This window comes from Numenius arquata, chromosome 4 (genome assembly GCF_964106895.1).
Source record: "Numenius arquata chromosome 4, bNumArq3.hap1.1, whole genome shotgun sequence".
NCBI lineage: Eukaryota > Metazoa > Chordata > Aves > Charadriiformes > Scolopacidae > Numenius > Numenius arquata.
The window spans coordinates 48,458,724-48,475,499 of record NC_133579.1 but is presented as its reverse complement, the minus strand read 5'-3'; the positions used below and the strand labels follow the sequence as shown (position 1 = coordinate 48,475,499).

Here is a 16,776-nt window from a genome sequence, read left to right as displayed (position 1 = left end):
TCCTGGCAAGCCACAAACACTTGCAGAATTAGCTGATTCTAGAAAAGTAAGAGGGAAAAAAAAAAAAAATTGTACCTCCCACATTCAGACTATAAAATAATATTGTTTGTATAAAGTGAGACATCATTTTTTTTATTAAAAAAATAAACGAAGAATCGTTGGGCTGACTGGTCTTGATTGTCAGACTGGAAGCTTGATGCTGAAGAGCATGTTCAGAGGCAGAGCCCCTGCAGCAGCTGTCTGCTGCCATAGCCCAAAGGAAATACATCACATCAAAGACCTGGTGGGTAGGTGTCTAAAAAAATGAACCCCCAAACTCCACAATTCTAAAAAGGGACAAACTGGGGAAACAATCCTCTGAAGAGGCAGCTGGTGATGGTACTTGATGTGCCACTGCTTCCTCAGCATGCCACAGTACTCACCCAACAGCCCTCATAAAACAACTTGTAGTCAGTACTGACTGGTGGTTCAATGGCCCAGTACATCTCAGGGTGGGTTTTTGGCATCCCACCAGCCTGAATAGAAGTTGGGGACAGAAATAAGAAACACTCATCATCAGCCATGCAGAAAATGAGTGCTCTGGGGAAAAGAGACTGGGAGAGCCACATTTCTTGGAGAGGCCTCTACCAGGCTAAACCTTCCCTATTTCACTTTTAACTCTGTTGAATTAATACCATTTCCTTTCCGTTTCTCAGAGGTTGAACTTCTCGTCCTCAAGAAATTTATACATGGAAATATTATTTGAATCTGTCTGGCTTGAAGAACATTAGTTGATGTCATAGCATGATTATTCCTCCAGCAGCGAGCTTCCAGAATGTGCTGCCTGTCATCTTCCACAATTACCAAAAAAAGGGAGCATTCATAAAGTATGCTTGGCCATCTTCAAATGGTCTCAGTCCTACCCTGCCAGCTAGTGGACTGGGGCAACAAATGGCAATCATGTCCAGAAGACAAGATGCAGGGGCTGCACAACCAACGCTATTAAATATTAGGGCCACGAGATCAGGAATTGAGCCCTGCTCCCCACACACAACGCAAGAGCTCCATCTCCCCACTTCCTTCAACACCTAAAAGGGAATTTGCGACCACGTCTGCCATTCTGGTGAGATACAAGCTTCCACCTTGCTCTTCACCCTCCACTAGTTTTTGATGACAGGGCTGTCACTGTCACACAAAAATGAACGACCAAGATTTGGTTGAGCTATGACTCGGCTAGCTGAATAAAGTTACAGTCCTGAACCAAACACACCTGCAGCTCCCTGGGGCAGCCGGTTCTGGGGTGAGCTCCCACAGGACACCACCAGGCTGGTTCCAGCACAAGCCTCTCGGGGCCATAACCAGCCTAAGCTTTGCTGCTTTTCCTGCTGCAGCTCCAGCTCAGCGCATCCCTCGATCCACAGCCAGCTATTCCCACATGGTACAATCCCATTTTCTTCCCCTCCACCCAGCCCAGCAAGATCACCTGAACCTCTCTTCCCTCACACAGAGAGCTTTTGCTACATGCTTCCACTAACAGAAAGGAAGGTGGAGGATAAGCATCCCTTAACTTTATAACATCTTACTAGGAGACCAAAGAAAGAGAAAAAAAAAAAAAAGGTTTGTGCAGACCACAACTGTGTTTAGTGAAAAATACACACTTAAACACTTTTTAAAAAAAGAATCAGATGGCCCAAGTCAAAACACTGAGAAGGCAGGATCTTTCCATTTAACACCTGCAAGTATGCTAAAATAGTTCTGAAGAACACAATGAACACACACCTCCTTCCCCAAAAAGCATAAAGGGCAGAAGTTGGACGCAACAATAATGTTAATGTAGGGATGAGAGACATGCCTAAAGCAGATGAAGTATTTCTTGCACGAAAAGCACACTAACTACACCAGCCAGGGAGAACTTTCTTCATCCCTGCTAACTCCTAGGAGCTCACATATTACAGTACTCAAAATCTGGACTGTATCTAACAAAGCATGCCGGTTGTTGAGTAAAGCATCTGCTTCCTTTAGTACATTGGAAGCACAGCAGATATATACTTGCTCACACGTAAGACTCATGGACATCAGGGCACGAGGCAGAATTAATTTGACCTTTATTCCTCTTCCTTTTCCATCCCTCACATCCATTTCATTTATTTTATTGACTCTGTTTACTCAGTGGACTGGGGAAATCAATGGCAATCACGTCCAGAAGACAAGAAGATGCAGGGGCTGCACAACCAACGTTATTAAATACTAGGGACATGAGATCAGGAATCGAGCCCTGCTCCCGACACACAACGCGAGAGCTCCACCTCCCCACTTCCTTCAACGCCTAAAATGGGATTTGTGACCATGTCTGCCACTGTGGTGACATACAAGTTTCCAGGGGAAGGGGACGCAAGAGAAAAGCAGTGTTTATCCACTGTATAAGTAAAAATGACAAATTTTCAGCTGTCAATTTTATATTTAAATTTTAAAGTTAAATCAATATACTGCACACCACAGCACAGGCTCAGCTCCAAAAAGAGGGATGAAAAATACAAGGCAACATCAGTTTTTCTACTGTTTGTTACTCAAGGTCTGCAGGAACACTACGTTAAGGTGTACCCCGCTGTACCTTGTGCTCAGTCCAACACACAAGCCCATTATGTGAATTGTTTACAGACCCAATGGCTGCAGACCCAGCCCTTAGAAAGCCTCAACTTCAGAGGCTTTTGTCACACATTTAAAGCAGTGGCTCCAAGTGTATGACAAAGAGGTGTTAAGTTTTAATCTCATAATTAGAAGACATCAAGATTTAAATAATTTCATTTATTTAAATCCCAGCTACAAATTTTCTATCAGAGTTCAGCGAGTTGAAAAAGTTAATTTTTTTCTTTCCCCTTCAGTGTTACTTGGGTAACAGTAATTCAGGGCATTTTTTTTTGCTGTCCACGTGGAAGCAGCGAGCCAACAATTACTTGTTTCACATACATGCAGCTTTCAAGAAATAACTAACTCAAACAAGGATTTCAACATTGAAAACTCAAAAATATAAAGCTAGGGACAAAACAGGGCATAAAACAAGAAAAAAATACTGCCAGATGAATTGGTTTATTTTTATTCCCTTGTAGCTCCCAGAAGTTCTCAGTAACAGATCAAAGTAGTTGCTTTAAAAGGCAAAGACAACATGATAAATGTAACACTGAGGACACAATAGACATCCTTAAGATGCGTCTAAAACACATTTTAGAACATGGTGAATACACATTCTCATTGCATAATAACCTTTCACAACAAAAGTTAACAAACGATTTTAAGTAGAACATGACAGAATTGGAAGTTTTGCAGGTCATTTCCTCCAGAATATTTAGCTGAAAAGTAGCTTTTAGAATCTTACCCCTTTTATACAAGAAGGCCTTCCAAGAGAAGCCAAGTGATGGCTTGTATGCTGTGTATGAACAGCATTTCATTTAAATCAACTTTCACTCTCTTGTCCCAAGAATTATCTATAGGGCATACTTTCACTTTTAAGCTAACGGTGAAGGTTTTATTATTTACTTATTTGTTAAGGTATGTCAGCACTCCCAGCATCTGATATATTCTGTATTCCTCCAATTTAAAGCATAATGAATAAATTCTAAGCAGAAACAGAACCTCCCAGATACTCCTCCCAAGAGTAGAGAAGTTGCACCAGAAGTTTACTTCCATCTACTGCAGTCCCCGGACAAATTAAAATCCTGATGTTCTCCACAGCAGCTGCCAGCGAGAATTAACATTACAGGAACATGAACAGACATGGAAGTCAGCGAGCACGTGGCTCTCATACCAGCTATCATAATTGAGGAGGGAATTCTGAGGAGGTTTTGAATTTGTGACCCACTAATAAACAAACTTCTCTACTCCCTAACTATAAAGTCTCTTTGCCATGATCCTCCCAAAGGGTTGAAAGCGGAAGAGCTCCTTATTTTCTGTGTAAGAGACAACCGGATTCTGAGTAAGAGATATTCATGTTGGAAAAACCCCAAAGCACTGGAAAACTTTAAAAAACATTTCTCATAGCATAAGCCATGGCAGGCATTAAATTCCAGCTGTAAAAGAATGATATCGCTTCCCAAGACCCAAGATGTGTACAAATTGCTTCTAAGCAGCATTACAAATATCAGTCAGGACGCTGCCAGCTTACTTTTCCAGAAATTTCAATTCATCATTATCTCATTATTTGAGGGAGCAGAAGACCAGCTCGTGTCTTACTACAGAGCCTCACCTGTCTTCTTAAAAGAAGTAAATCTATAGTTTTTGCGTTCCTATTCAGAGTAAGGCCTTCAAAAACAAGGACTGCAGAAGTTTCCTTTTTTTTTTTTATGAGCAACAAAAGCCATACTAGCAAAAATTTTTACTCTTTAAGCTAGTACCCATTTGACATCTTAGTTTAGATGTAAATTCCTAAAACATGGATTTCAAGTTGTTGTAGATTTATTAACGCAGATTTCATCATCATCATGTTTCAAAACAGCACTGGAAACCTCAATAAGCAGCACAGGTTTGTCTGCAAAAAATCACTTGTTTACAGCACAGTTTCTTGGCACATTCTGACTGGAATATTATAATGTCTGTCATCTTCAGTTATGAGAGTCACCACAGGCCAGTCCTCCTCTGGGTCATTGGGATAAAGGGTGACGAATTCATCAGTACTGTATTTATATAATCGATACACTTGGATGGTATACTGCAGTGCATAAGCAAGGAGAAACATTTCCACCTACATTGGAAAAAAAACCCAGAAATATGATGTTTAAAATGTAACATACCTTTTACAAGAGATTTCTCATTAAAATACTAAACGAATACATATCAGATGTAATTTTTCAAAGAAAAAAATACGAAGAAATGTAAATGAGAATTCCTATACATGAGTATATACATCTCTCATTCAGCATCTCAGTCATTCCAGTTAGTTGTAATTTGCTGCATAAATACCTCTAAGATACCATGCCTTTAGTATGGAACTCTTCAGACCCAACAATGGCAGAGCAGGATAACAGTCCGAAAGAAAAGCTACTTTATACAGAGACTTCCCCACTGCCACAAACAGGTAGGAAAGACATTCTCTCTTATCAGTATTCATCCCATTAAGTCACTAAACCAGTCAAGAATGGATTCCAGGCACTGATCCTTTCTCTCTTAGAGGATACTCTGAACTCTCCAGCCAAATAAAAAGCAGATGGAAAGCCTTTACAAAACCTCTTGATGTCAGAAGGAATTAAGAGAAAGAAGCTGGAAAGTCTTTATCTTGTCTACCACAGTGGCAAGCAGATCCTGTTCTAAATAACAGTTTAAAAAGAATAGCACTGAAATAAAAAAATCTAGTCACAAAATATGCAACATTACTTATTGACTAAACTAGACAGCAAAAAAGTTGCCAAGTAATCAGCTAATTTAACAGTACCAGCAACCTGTCTCATCTATATTAGTTGTCAAATTTTTAAGCTAATAAACACAAGCAAAACATAAATACTTCCGTGTTTCTAGTGTCTATAATCAATTAGTGTATTTAACTGCAATACCACACTTGTAACATATTCAATGGGATTTTTTTTTAAATCAGTGTTCTAAAATATTTCCGCTTATTTAGCTCATTAACCACTACATTTTGTTTTGGGCCTTTTTTGTGATAGGCATATCATTTCTGCAACAAACAAGGCAGTAACTGTTATCGGGTTATCAGAATTCAACCAGTATATGTACTACACATGATCTTCTCTTCCCAAGTTGAATATTAGCTTTTTTATAAAAATATCATGATAAAAGCTAAGGATTAAGAGATTAATACAAATATTTCTATATTAGAAGAATACTGTATTTCCAAAGACTGATGCTACCTAAGTGTCAGTTGCCACACAAAAGTCAACATTTAAAGGAAGGCCTTTACAGATCCTTACTACAGACATTCATTTCTACTATATTTTTCCCAATAAAAGACTAGGTGAAAGCTGGATGACTTCTTAAACCACTTGAAACTAAGACCTCCAAAACAGGAAAATAACACTGTAAAAACAATCTCTCCTTACTTGTTCAAGGCCTCCACTGTGACCAATATGATTCAAGTGATTATGCATTAACTGACAAGGGTTGCTAGATGTATCCCGTGCAAACAGTAACCATGAGAAGACGGGAACTCTCCTTCCATTTTTATCATCATTGTATAATTCAATGGCGGTGTTAAGCATCAAAAACTTCAGTGCTTCATAGAGACTATACTCCTCCTCTTCATTTGTAAACAATTTATCACAAGCTTCTTGTTTCTCAATAGGACCCTTGATTTCACTTATATTCTTCCACTATTGAAAAAAAAAAAACAAAACAACACACACAACATGTATCAATAGCCATCACCGTGCAAGACCTGCAAAAAATTACTTGTGAATTGTCAGATGCACAGCACAGGCACTCAGGACTTAATTTATGAAGGGCTTTGTGCTTTTTTAAAAACACTCGACAACACTTCTACAGCTGTAGTCCTATCAAGATCGAGTTAGTCTGATTTTGCTTAAACTAGTCCTTAAGCAAAGCAAAAGAAGGGGATGTTGGAAACTGTTGCAAGGTGGCAAAACAAATATTGTCATGGGACAATAAGCAATAAGATAATACCCTGCTTGTTTGTATCATAAATCCTACATTCTTTATACTCTTTACATTTCAGTTACTCAGCATGCATATTTCATTCATGCCCTCAGAAACTGCTTGAATGTAGCCTTTAAAAACTTAAATGCCTTCCAAAAAAGAGAATATGCATACACAGTAAGACAGGAACAACTGAAGAGTTTTTAAATAGGTTCCACAGTTTCAAGGGGTGGAAAGATGGGGCTAGGTAATATAGTCCAAACACTGAACAAGCGTAACCATTTCCCTGTTACGTTACCCAGAATAAAAACATATAAACGTGGAACAAAAACAACTGCTTTGAAATTACTCCAGCATTATTCTGTATTTTATCCTTTCCTTGACCTGTTCAAGGTAGCAGCAGCACTTATCCACGGTATACATCATTCCTTCGAGTGAATACAAAAGATAACAGAGGCAAAATGTTACTCTGTTACATCTACTTCTCCGTTGAAACCTAATTAATAGTTTTCTGCAGATCTTAGAAATTAATTCTAGCATCACACTAATGTATGCAGTGGAAGACCAGAAAACTCCCACAGATCTGATTCTTCTCTTGATTTTTTTTTTTTTGCAGTGTACATACAGAAAAGTGGCTTTATTCATTAGTGAAAGCATCCTTATGCTGAATTCACCACATTCAAAAATGTTTGTCATTTGCCTTATTTGCAAGTGACCAAGAACAAACAAATACTTTTCCAACCTTTTTCCTTAGAAGTATTAAATAATCTTTAATTTCCTCTCTTATCTCTCCCATCTTCCTGCCCAGTTTCTGTTTCAGCTGCCACTGATTGATCCAGTCGTATTTGCTTAGCAGATTTTCAGAAAGCTGGAAGTTGAGGGAAGAGAAGGCAAATTAAGTCAGAAATCTTGAAAGGAAAAGCCATCAACTTGCATGTTATCATTTTACTGATTTTCCCCGCCCCCCTCCCCCCCCCGCCAAAGATTTTGCATCTTAAAACAATCCCTTGTATGTTCTTCTGAGCATACGTGATACTAAGATGACCATAATTGAACACAACTGGCTCTTTATAATACTTGCTGGATAACAGCCAGAATACTGGTCTATAACTATTTCCATATCTAAGCAATACATAGGTACTGGAAAAATAAAACACTCTAAGTTACTCATGGCTTCTTTTTTTTTTTTAAATTTAAAAAAAACCCTCCCAGCACCAGATGACAGTGACCATGTTTGAAAGTGTCCCTGTACCAACAGAAAAGAAAGTTAAAGATGTGAAGACATCCACCAGACAATCTAGAAGTCCTGGTGGAGCGCAAGCTACTTAGTCCAGAACACACAAGCTGTGTTTTCTTTTCAGGGTACATAATTAAAACACTATCGGACTGGTTTCCTAATAAAAAAGAAAACAATCTGGGGGTTAGTTGACGCATCAGATCATACTTTAGCCTCAGAACTGCCTCTTTTACTGCTCACAGGCTACATTTTCTCAGTTAAGAGCTTTTACACTTCTCTTGAAGGACATCCTGGTAACTGCATGCCCAGGTTTTTTTTAACCTCATTTACTAACTCATTTTACCACTAGAATAGGAAGACCAACTTGTGTCTCACAAGGAATTAAATATTTGGCTAGAGCAGTACATATGCTATCAGCCATTACCAGCTAGTTTTCATTTTATCAGGACTCCAAATTACTAATATGTTCTCCAACCAAGTATTTGTCAGATATACACAGATCTTCCCTCAACCCAGCCTGGCATCCCATGCTAATTGGACGTATAGAAGTACATAATCAAGTATTATAGGTCAGTAACTTCTACAACTAGAAATGGGCATGTAAAAACAGTTTTAAATTTAAAAAAATTAAAAAAAAACACAAAACAAAACAGCACACAACTTTAAGAGTTGTACTGCTAGCTGTCACCACTCAAATTTCTCTTACATGCCTTCTGCTTTGATGCATTGTTTATCATTTCAATCTGTTCATTTTATAGTTGCACACTTTCTTCAAAAAAAGTCAATACAATATGACATTTTCCTCTATAAATCAGTAGGAAGAAAAACAGGTGAACATCAATAAAAACTGCAAAGCACACCATTTTAATAATTTACATGTTCTTTAAAGGAGCACAGGGAAACTACAGTTTGATAATGTGGAGATGGTTGTCAGCTGGGAGAATTTTTTTTATAAAAAGGAAATCTTTTTAGAATGTACTGCTGCAGTAAGAAACATTTCATAGAGATATTTTTATCAGTAATTGCAAAAACATATCAGCAAACATTTACTTAATGATAATGATCACAATGAGAGATGAACTCTAAAGTTATACAGAAATCTGCTTTCTAAAGAAACCATATGGCACACAAGAGTACATATAATAATTTTGAAAAGCTGTTTTATTTTTTTCCCCAGATGTGCTTAGAATAAGTTGTTTATATTTTTTGTTATTACGAGCTCTTTTGTGGAAAACCTCTTACTGCCATATTACATGCAGTAAGAAGAAACCAAGAGGACAAGACAAAGATAGACAAGTTACATCACAGTCAGGACTATAATAACATTTATACATTATAAACTGGAAACTAAGGGTACCTGGACTCAATTCCAAGTTGAAACAGTCACTGTAAATGTACAAAGCTGACCACTACCACGTCTCAATTGAAGGGATACTAAGAAGTGAGCATATATAGCATAATAGAGAAATGAAATCATAAAATTATCAAATAGGTTAGAACCAACATTCCTCTACTGTCAGATGATCATAGTTTGACACATACCATGGTAAAATCCTCACTCTGCAGCCAGGTCGGTAACTCAGTAGCTTGGCTTAGTGCCTGGAAAAGAGTTGCTCTGAGAGCACAATAGTTATCACCCCGTACTCTCCTTATAGATGCAAACTTCTGAGCAACTGCTTCATATCCCTAGAAAAAACACAAAATCCAAATAACATGAAAGTATTAATAAAACATTTTAACACCATCCACTGGCATCATAGAAAATATTGGAATATTAGCATCAAAATGCTAATGTTATTTAAAAAGAAGAGGGGTCATCCACTACTCCTTTTGGAATTTCAAATGCTTTTGTCACAAATTATGCTTTGAAAAAAACTCCCTTAGTTGTGCTGAAACACAAACAAGAAACCAAAGAAATCTAAATAGATAACTGGTTGTGGCATTTATTTAATGACAGTAGAGAAATATCACTGAAATGTGGATAGCTAATCTTCTTAAGTTTAAAAAAAAAATATCCAAACATACAAACATATACACACCAGACTTTAAAAAATATATCATGGTTACAAGAAGTTTCAGCAATAATTTATTCCATTTACCCAATACATGTCACATGTAGTTTGTTTTTGCCTCAGGGAAAATTTGTGTTTACACTGAAATATCTTGACACATGTCTCAGCACGTTTGTCCCCTCCCAGCTGTTCCCATACATACACTTTTAACAGAAGCAGCAACGTTGAAATGTAACTTCCGAAGCACAGTGTGTCTCTTCAGCTAACCTGGCTACAGCCAATGCCCTGAGCATCTGTATTTCTCATACTAATCTTTTGAAGGCAACACATAGATCTTTCGATTTACAGAAAGTATTTTTTAGGTTTATTCATACATAACACTAAATTTTCAAATTGCATTAAAAAATACAAAAGAAAAAAATCCAAGAAACAAAAAAAAAACCACCCCAACCAACCTTATGCTTTATTTTCTACCACCCTAGCTCAAGATTAATGTAAGAAAACTAGCCCAAAACCTACAAAAAGTAAGAATTAAGGAAAAATTTAAGAAAAACCAAGCCTATTCATTAAAGCTCACCATCTTAAAAATGATGAAATTCATCAACTTTAGTTATTTGCCTTCTGTGAAAAAATTTAGTTATCTGCTCTCCCATTTTAATAGCCAAAAAAATTACCATTTTATGGTAATAAACCAAATGTAAAACTTCAATTAAAAACATTAATAAAGAATAGTATTAATCAAAACCCTAAATTATCAACAAGTAGCCTTACTAAAAACCACATTTTGAATTAGTACAAACAAAACCATCCTCCAGTTGTCAGCCACTTCCAAGAGCAGACACCATAAAACACTCCTATTGTATTTCCTGGTTTAAGGATTGTTCCCATAGGAAGTCACCTACTAAACAGATGAAAACAAGCAGCCCAACAAAATTCAATAAAAAGAGAACCAATACCTTTCTCATCCTTTTTGCTACTGGTGTATTTCCTCTCCATTCTTTTCTGCAGTACTCCATGATGTCCATTTCAGGTGCGACACTTAGTTTATGTTCTGTCAAAATAGAAAGTGACTTGTGAAACAGAACAGAAACAAAGCATTTAGTTTCTAAATACATTGTATCAGTTTAAAATAACATTTGTGCCAAAAGGAAACTGGCAGCACAGCCAATAGCTACTAAGTAATTATTAGTATCGGAGGAGGAAAAAACCAACTAGCTTGCTCTCAAAATAACAAGTGAACAAAAATAATGATGTAGTCCAACAAAACAGAGAACGCTCTGTTCTTCTCTTCTGCAAAATATTAATTGGCAAAGAGTAGAAATTAGTAAAGTACTCTTCATTTTCTTAGCAAGCGGAAAAATATTTGATGAAAGCTTCTCTTCTTTCAGCAGCCAGACTATAAAGGAGAAAGATGACACATCTCTCTGAATGAAGCAGAAAAAATGGTAGAAAGAAGAAATACAGTTCTCTCTTGTAATCCCAAGAGCCTTCATTCCAAAACAGATAGCACTAAGGTTATCAAGGGATCCCAGCGACAGATGCTGCTGTAATGGCTATAAATCAGCAATTTTCAAGCACAACACTCATAACATAGGCTATATGACTGCTTTCCAAAGGATTCACATTCTGCTGTAAAGTAACTATAGAAACATAGGAAAAAATATACTAAGAGCAACTATTTTGTGAATTAAACTGTACAATGTACTTGGTCATGCTAAGTAACTTCTATTGCACACAGAAACATCCGTGCACAAAAATCCTTGGAAACAAGGGTGCCAAATCATGACAAATTAGCATGATGAATTGTAATACTGTATTTGAAATGCCACACAAAGTTTGAACGTACCTGAAGAGCTTGTCTCACAAAGTAATATTTTCTCTCTCTCTATTTCTTCTGCGTCACGATACATGTCCTCCTCACTGCAATAAAAATCAACACATACTTCATTTAACAGCACAAATCTTACAGTCATTTACCTTTTCCCCTGTTTACAACTTCAGGCAAGTACCTAAGTCTTTCTCCAATTACAAGTTCAACTTGATCTGCTTTCCATCTTATACATTTCCATAAAAACAACATGAGTTACCAAAAATGTTTAAAAAACCTCTCAACTGTTCACCTCCCTTATTTGTGACACCTACGTTGGTAATGAATCACTGCCTGAATTTCTCTTCTGCTCGTTGTATGGAGACTACAGAGTACTAACATCCCTTTGTATTTGTAAATTATACAGGATAAATTTGCAAAAGATACAAGCCAAAACACCTACTTGCTGAGTATATGAATAATACAACCTATGCCTGCAACTAAGAATGCATTACTCACTGGTGCTTTGTATCTAGGCTCCACTGGGGCTGAGCGACCTGCCTAGTAATGAGCAGAATACGTGACAGAATATCACGATGAAGAGTAGCCAGCTATCTGCAGCTGCCTTGAATGCTATGAACTCAAAGAAAACAGAATTCTAAGTGTGATTCAAACTGCAGCCTACAGGCTAACTGAAATCCAGACAAACACTTCTTCCTCGAATAATATGGACTTTTTGGTCAAGGTACAGTCTTAAGAGTCAAATGTCTCCATCTGAGCCTACATACAGGCATTCTGCAGTCAAGTTATGACCATGAGGAAGGAAATGATGCCCTAAAAGGATTGTTTCTATGCATAGCCTAGCATTATCAGGAATAGCTCTTGAAGCTAGGGTGTGAACATTACTGTTGAGACTGTTGGTCTACACAGTGTTCAAAAAACAGACAGTAAATTGCACATTCCTTTAAATGTGATTCTGAGTAGCATTTGTTGTGTAATTGCATCTAGCAAATAAACTTTAAAACCATCACAGTTTCACATCTAAAATACTTCAAAAAAAACCATACACCACCAAACATATTAGCAAATCATTTAGATTTATCAGTAAAAGAAGGTTACATTGAAAGTTTGTATTTTCAAGAAAGTACACATGCAGGAAAAAAACCTAGGTATTATTCATTGCCCGCTATTATTAGTAGCTTCTAATCTACTACTCAAAAAACCCCAAACTACAGTGTGCTTGCAAAAGACCAGGAAGAAATTAATGCAATGACCTTGCCCCACCTTGCACTTTTAAGAGAGTACAAGCAGTTAGGAAGACTGCAAGAAAGGGTTTAATGTAGCCAGCTGGTAATTAGATTACGCTCATTTAACTTGAAAGGATACACTGGTAAATTATGGTGCTCTCTTTCTTTTTCTCTATATCCAAAACAGCTTACTTAAAAAGGTAACGTTTCTAAACCATTTGCATGTATCTCCCTTGAGAATAAAAAAAAAATGCGTAGTATAAAGACAAATATAGCTAATAGCAGGAAACTGTCATCTACTGTACAGTCATATGAAACTATAGTTTAGTTTTACTCAAGTTTCAAACTTTTAAGTTTGAAACCAGGCTTCCTGAGTGCTCAAGTAGCTGCTTGAAATCCTATTCTTAACAATACTACATAATTATTAATTAATAAGAGAAGCAATAGATGCAGTAGATATTAAACACAGTACTCCATAAAAAAAGAGTACTACCTGCTGAGAAGAAAAACCACAGAAATATGTATCCCAAGTCCTTATCCTTGTTACAGTGTGGCAATGGACAAACCCTAATTTCTATCCATAATCTTGTTTCTCAGCAGAGATTAAGTCCATTAAGGTTTGTGAAGAATTTCAAGAATACTTAATAACCTTCAAAATACTATGAAAAATACCCAAACAACTTGGTATCTGACAGCAGTGATCTCTAGCCCAGCTTATTCATAAGCTAAGTACTTAAAATATAAAGCAACAACAAGCACGAACAAACCTGCTTCTACAAGGGATCCCATGGGAAGTGGTGGGGCAGGGGGGAAGCATTACTTTGGGATACGTCCTGGAATACATTTAGGTTATAATGCACAAAGAGAAAAAGTGCTCAACTTAGAAAACTAGTGAGGTCACTCAAAGAAGTTTGGTGTAGAGTAAGCAGCATCATGTTCCTTCTGTTGATATTGCCCCATCTTCTTTCTGGGAGTTGACAACATAGAACCCTCTAGATTCAGAACCTGACAGATTAACATTCAGCGTAAACAAAGTACTGCAATTTAACTGAGTTGTTTTGAAATCAAGGTAGCTAAGAGGAATAATCACAGGCACTCTCATTTCAGGGTTGAAAGTACACCTTAACATTGTTCTAGCATAGCAATTGTTAAGCAAATCTGTGGAAACAAGAATGCGGAAACTAAAGCCTTTCCCTATTTAACTTCACAATACCTAATGATAGAGTGAAAATAAAATAACAGATAGAAAAGAATAATTAAATGAAACATGCATGCACAAAAGAAAAAAAAAATAGCGAATAGTGTTGTGTGTAAACACTTAAATTGTTGAACTAGTAAATCAGATCCTGCTGAACTAAAGATACCAAGGAAAAAAACCAGGATGCTAGATTTTACTTAAGCTATCCTGGGCTTTGTGTTTTAAAACACAAACAACAAAAAAGCCTCCACATCGCCAAAAAAACTAAACTCAAAAAAATTCAGAAGACAGCAAGCAAAACTAAGCTGGAGAGAAGGGAAAAGACTACGGGCAAAATATAAATAGTTTTATACTAATAGATTTGCAGGACTAGAACTCCCAGTATTGAAAATGCCATAGGAAAACAAAAACAATGCTTAAAGTCTTCTTCTTGTTAGCACGAAAAAGCTTAATACCGCATCAGTTACTCCTTTAGATGGGGAAAGTCAACCCCTAATGATCTATAAAAATAAGCGATTTATCTAATGGGTGAATGTGGCCAAAATTTAAGATTTGACATGTAGATCTATTTCACTAAGACACTAACATATATGAAATTTTGCCAAGAAATTCACTTTCACAGATTGAAAGTACCCCTGCCTTTCTATAGAAAAGCTGTTAATATATATTTTTAAAAAAATCCTCACCTCTCCTCAGACGATTCCACTGCTGCACAATTACTAGACACAGGTAGATAGAGTTCACAGTTTCTAAATGCATTCTGATCTGTCACCAGTGATTTAATCACATCTGTCTTCTCAGGTCTTCCAGTACTTCTGTACATATAGCCTTTTCTTATTTCTGACATAGATCGCTCTTTCAGGTCAGTAGCTGCATTTGCTGAACCAAGTTCATCAGAAGGAACACCAACTTCCTTTTCATGCTGCATCAAATGTACAGTGGCAACACTCTCTTTTTTCTGTGTCTGTTCTGCACCTGCAGAAAGGCTGGTTGGTTCCGTCATCCGCCCTTGAAAATTATCCTGGCTTTGAAGAATGGAGAAATGTATGAAGAGCAACTCTCACAGAAGAACACAAGCGCATTTTAAGAAAATTACGGTATTTTGATAGTTATGTTATATTCTGAAGATTCAGAGGGTACTTAAATTATTCAAAAGCAGGAACAAAAGTCAGAATAGTTTGATAAAACAACACAGCACCCAAGCTATTTTCAAACTCATCTCCTTGGCAAGCCAATTTCATTTCTTACTGAGGTTAATCTGTGCCAGTTCCTCAAACACAACCCACGCTAGAATTAGTGCCCTAACTGAACACTTGCTCTTCTCAAGAGGCATTATCACCTAAAAACCTGAGGATTTATAGAAAACCCAATGAAACAAGTTTTGGTGCTGCAACAAGACCATTTTTACAAACTCACTTGGTGCTCCGTGAAAGTTCCCATTGCACCAGGATTGTTGCTGAATACAAAAGCCTCTGATTTTTGTTCCTTCCAATAAGATTTCCAAGTTATTATGAGAAGACTGTCTACAATCCATTCTAGCAAGTTCTACAAAGGTTTAGAATGCAGCCATATAGTACATTTTCAGGGATGTTTACCTTGAATTGATACATAGCCCTCCCCAAAAAGATTATAGGTTGCTTCGCAGTTGCCACATTCATGTTCTAGACAATTCTTACGATCGCTACCCAGGCTGGTCACATCAGAACCGGGAGTCCTAAAAGCCACTATACGCATCTGAAAACTGTACAACGCGTTCCTATCTTCGGATAGAAAACTCCCAGCCACCTTTCTTTCCCAGATGTCACTGTCCTTTTGCGCTCCAGTCCTGCTATCTACCAAGCTGTCCGGCAGAACCGAGCTCAGGAGACTTACGCGCCTTGTCCTCATTACTCCCAGCCCGGTTCCCCAGGGAAGGACGAGATGGGCTCTGTGAGGGACGCGACCCACCGTACCCACACCGTCACACCACCGCGCCGGGAGGCCCAGCCCTCACCTTTCCGGCACCCTCTGTCCTGCGGGACCACGGGCCCCACGCCGCTCGGCGCCGCCCCAACGGGCGCAGGAGGCCGCCCCGGCTCCGGCTGCCCCTTGCCCAGGGCCGTGGGGGTCACGCACCGCGTCGCCTCCCGCCGCGCCCCTCCCGGCCCGCCGCTCGCCGCTCATGCTGCCGGGTAGAGGCCGCCGTTCGCCGCGCGGGTCCGGCGAGGCGCCGGTTACAACGGCCGCCAGCACGCGCCCGGCGCCCCCATGGCCGCGCGCGAGCCAGGGCCCTTCCGCGGCTCGGCAAACGCTTCCGCCTCGCCGGCCGCCGGAACCCTCCGCGCTCGCGTCATCGCGCCGGAAATAACGTTTGTACGTGCCCGCGCTGCTGTCCTTCCTTCCTTCCGGCCGGCTGTCGTCGGGCGGGGTAGGGCGGGTGTCGCCCTCCGGCGCATCGGCTGCGGAGGCGGATTGTCGGTCCCGCCGTCGGCTGCGGATGTGGGCCTGCCGGGGGATACCAGTGGAAATCCCCACGCTCGGAGACAACGAGTCTTAAATACTGCGGGGGGAGGGGAGAGGAGGGAAATGGAGCGGCTTCTCAGTTGTGGGATGCTCCACGTAAAAACGCTTGTGGGGAGGCGCAGTGCTATAAGGAGAGGTGTAAACGTGACAGACAGCCACCGGTCTGAGCTTGTCAGAGGCTGGGAGGCTCTCCCAGG

At 38.9% G+C, this 16,776-nt stretch overlaps 1 protein-coding gene across 1 annotated transcript; it reads right to left on the bottom strand.

Annotated features, from left to right (window-relative positions):
* Window positions 1–3,052: 3,052 nt before the first annotated feature.
* Window positions 3,053–16,240, bottom strand: OTULIN (OTU deubiquitinase with linear linkage specificity). Its single transcript, XM_074146604.1, has 8 exons — window positions 16,071–16,240; window positions 14,764–15,102; window positions 11,672–11,745; window positions 10,782–10,876; window positions 9,356–9,499; window positions 7,319–7,444; window positions 6,024–6,293; window positions 3,053–4,714 (listed from the first exon to the last, which is right to left on the bottom strand). Exons 1-8 carry the CDS (start codon window positions 16,238–16,240, stop codon window positions 4,520–4,522), a joined length of 1,413 nt encoding a protein of 470 aa, XP_074002705.1. The 3' UTR covers window positions 3,053–4,519.
* Window positions 16,241–16,776: the final 536 nt, after the last annotated feature.

What these genes read in the sequence shown, in the direction of transcription:
- OTULIN (XM_074146604.1), bottom strand. Translation starts at nt 16,240, where the DNA reads ATGAGCGGCGAGCGGCGGGCCGGGAGGGGCGCGGCGGGAGGCGACGCG. An exon ending in GGACAGAGGGTGCCGGAAAG is followed by an intron (nt 15,103 to 16,070) that starts GTGAGGGCTGGG and finishes CATTCTTCAAAG; the next exon opens with CCAGGATAATTTTCAAGGGC. An exon ending in AGAGTGAGGATTTTACCATG is followed by an intron (nt 7,445 to 9,355) that starts GTATGTGTCAAA and finishes CTCAACTTCCAG; the next exon opens with CTTTCTGAAAATCTGCTAAG.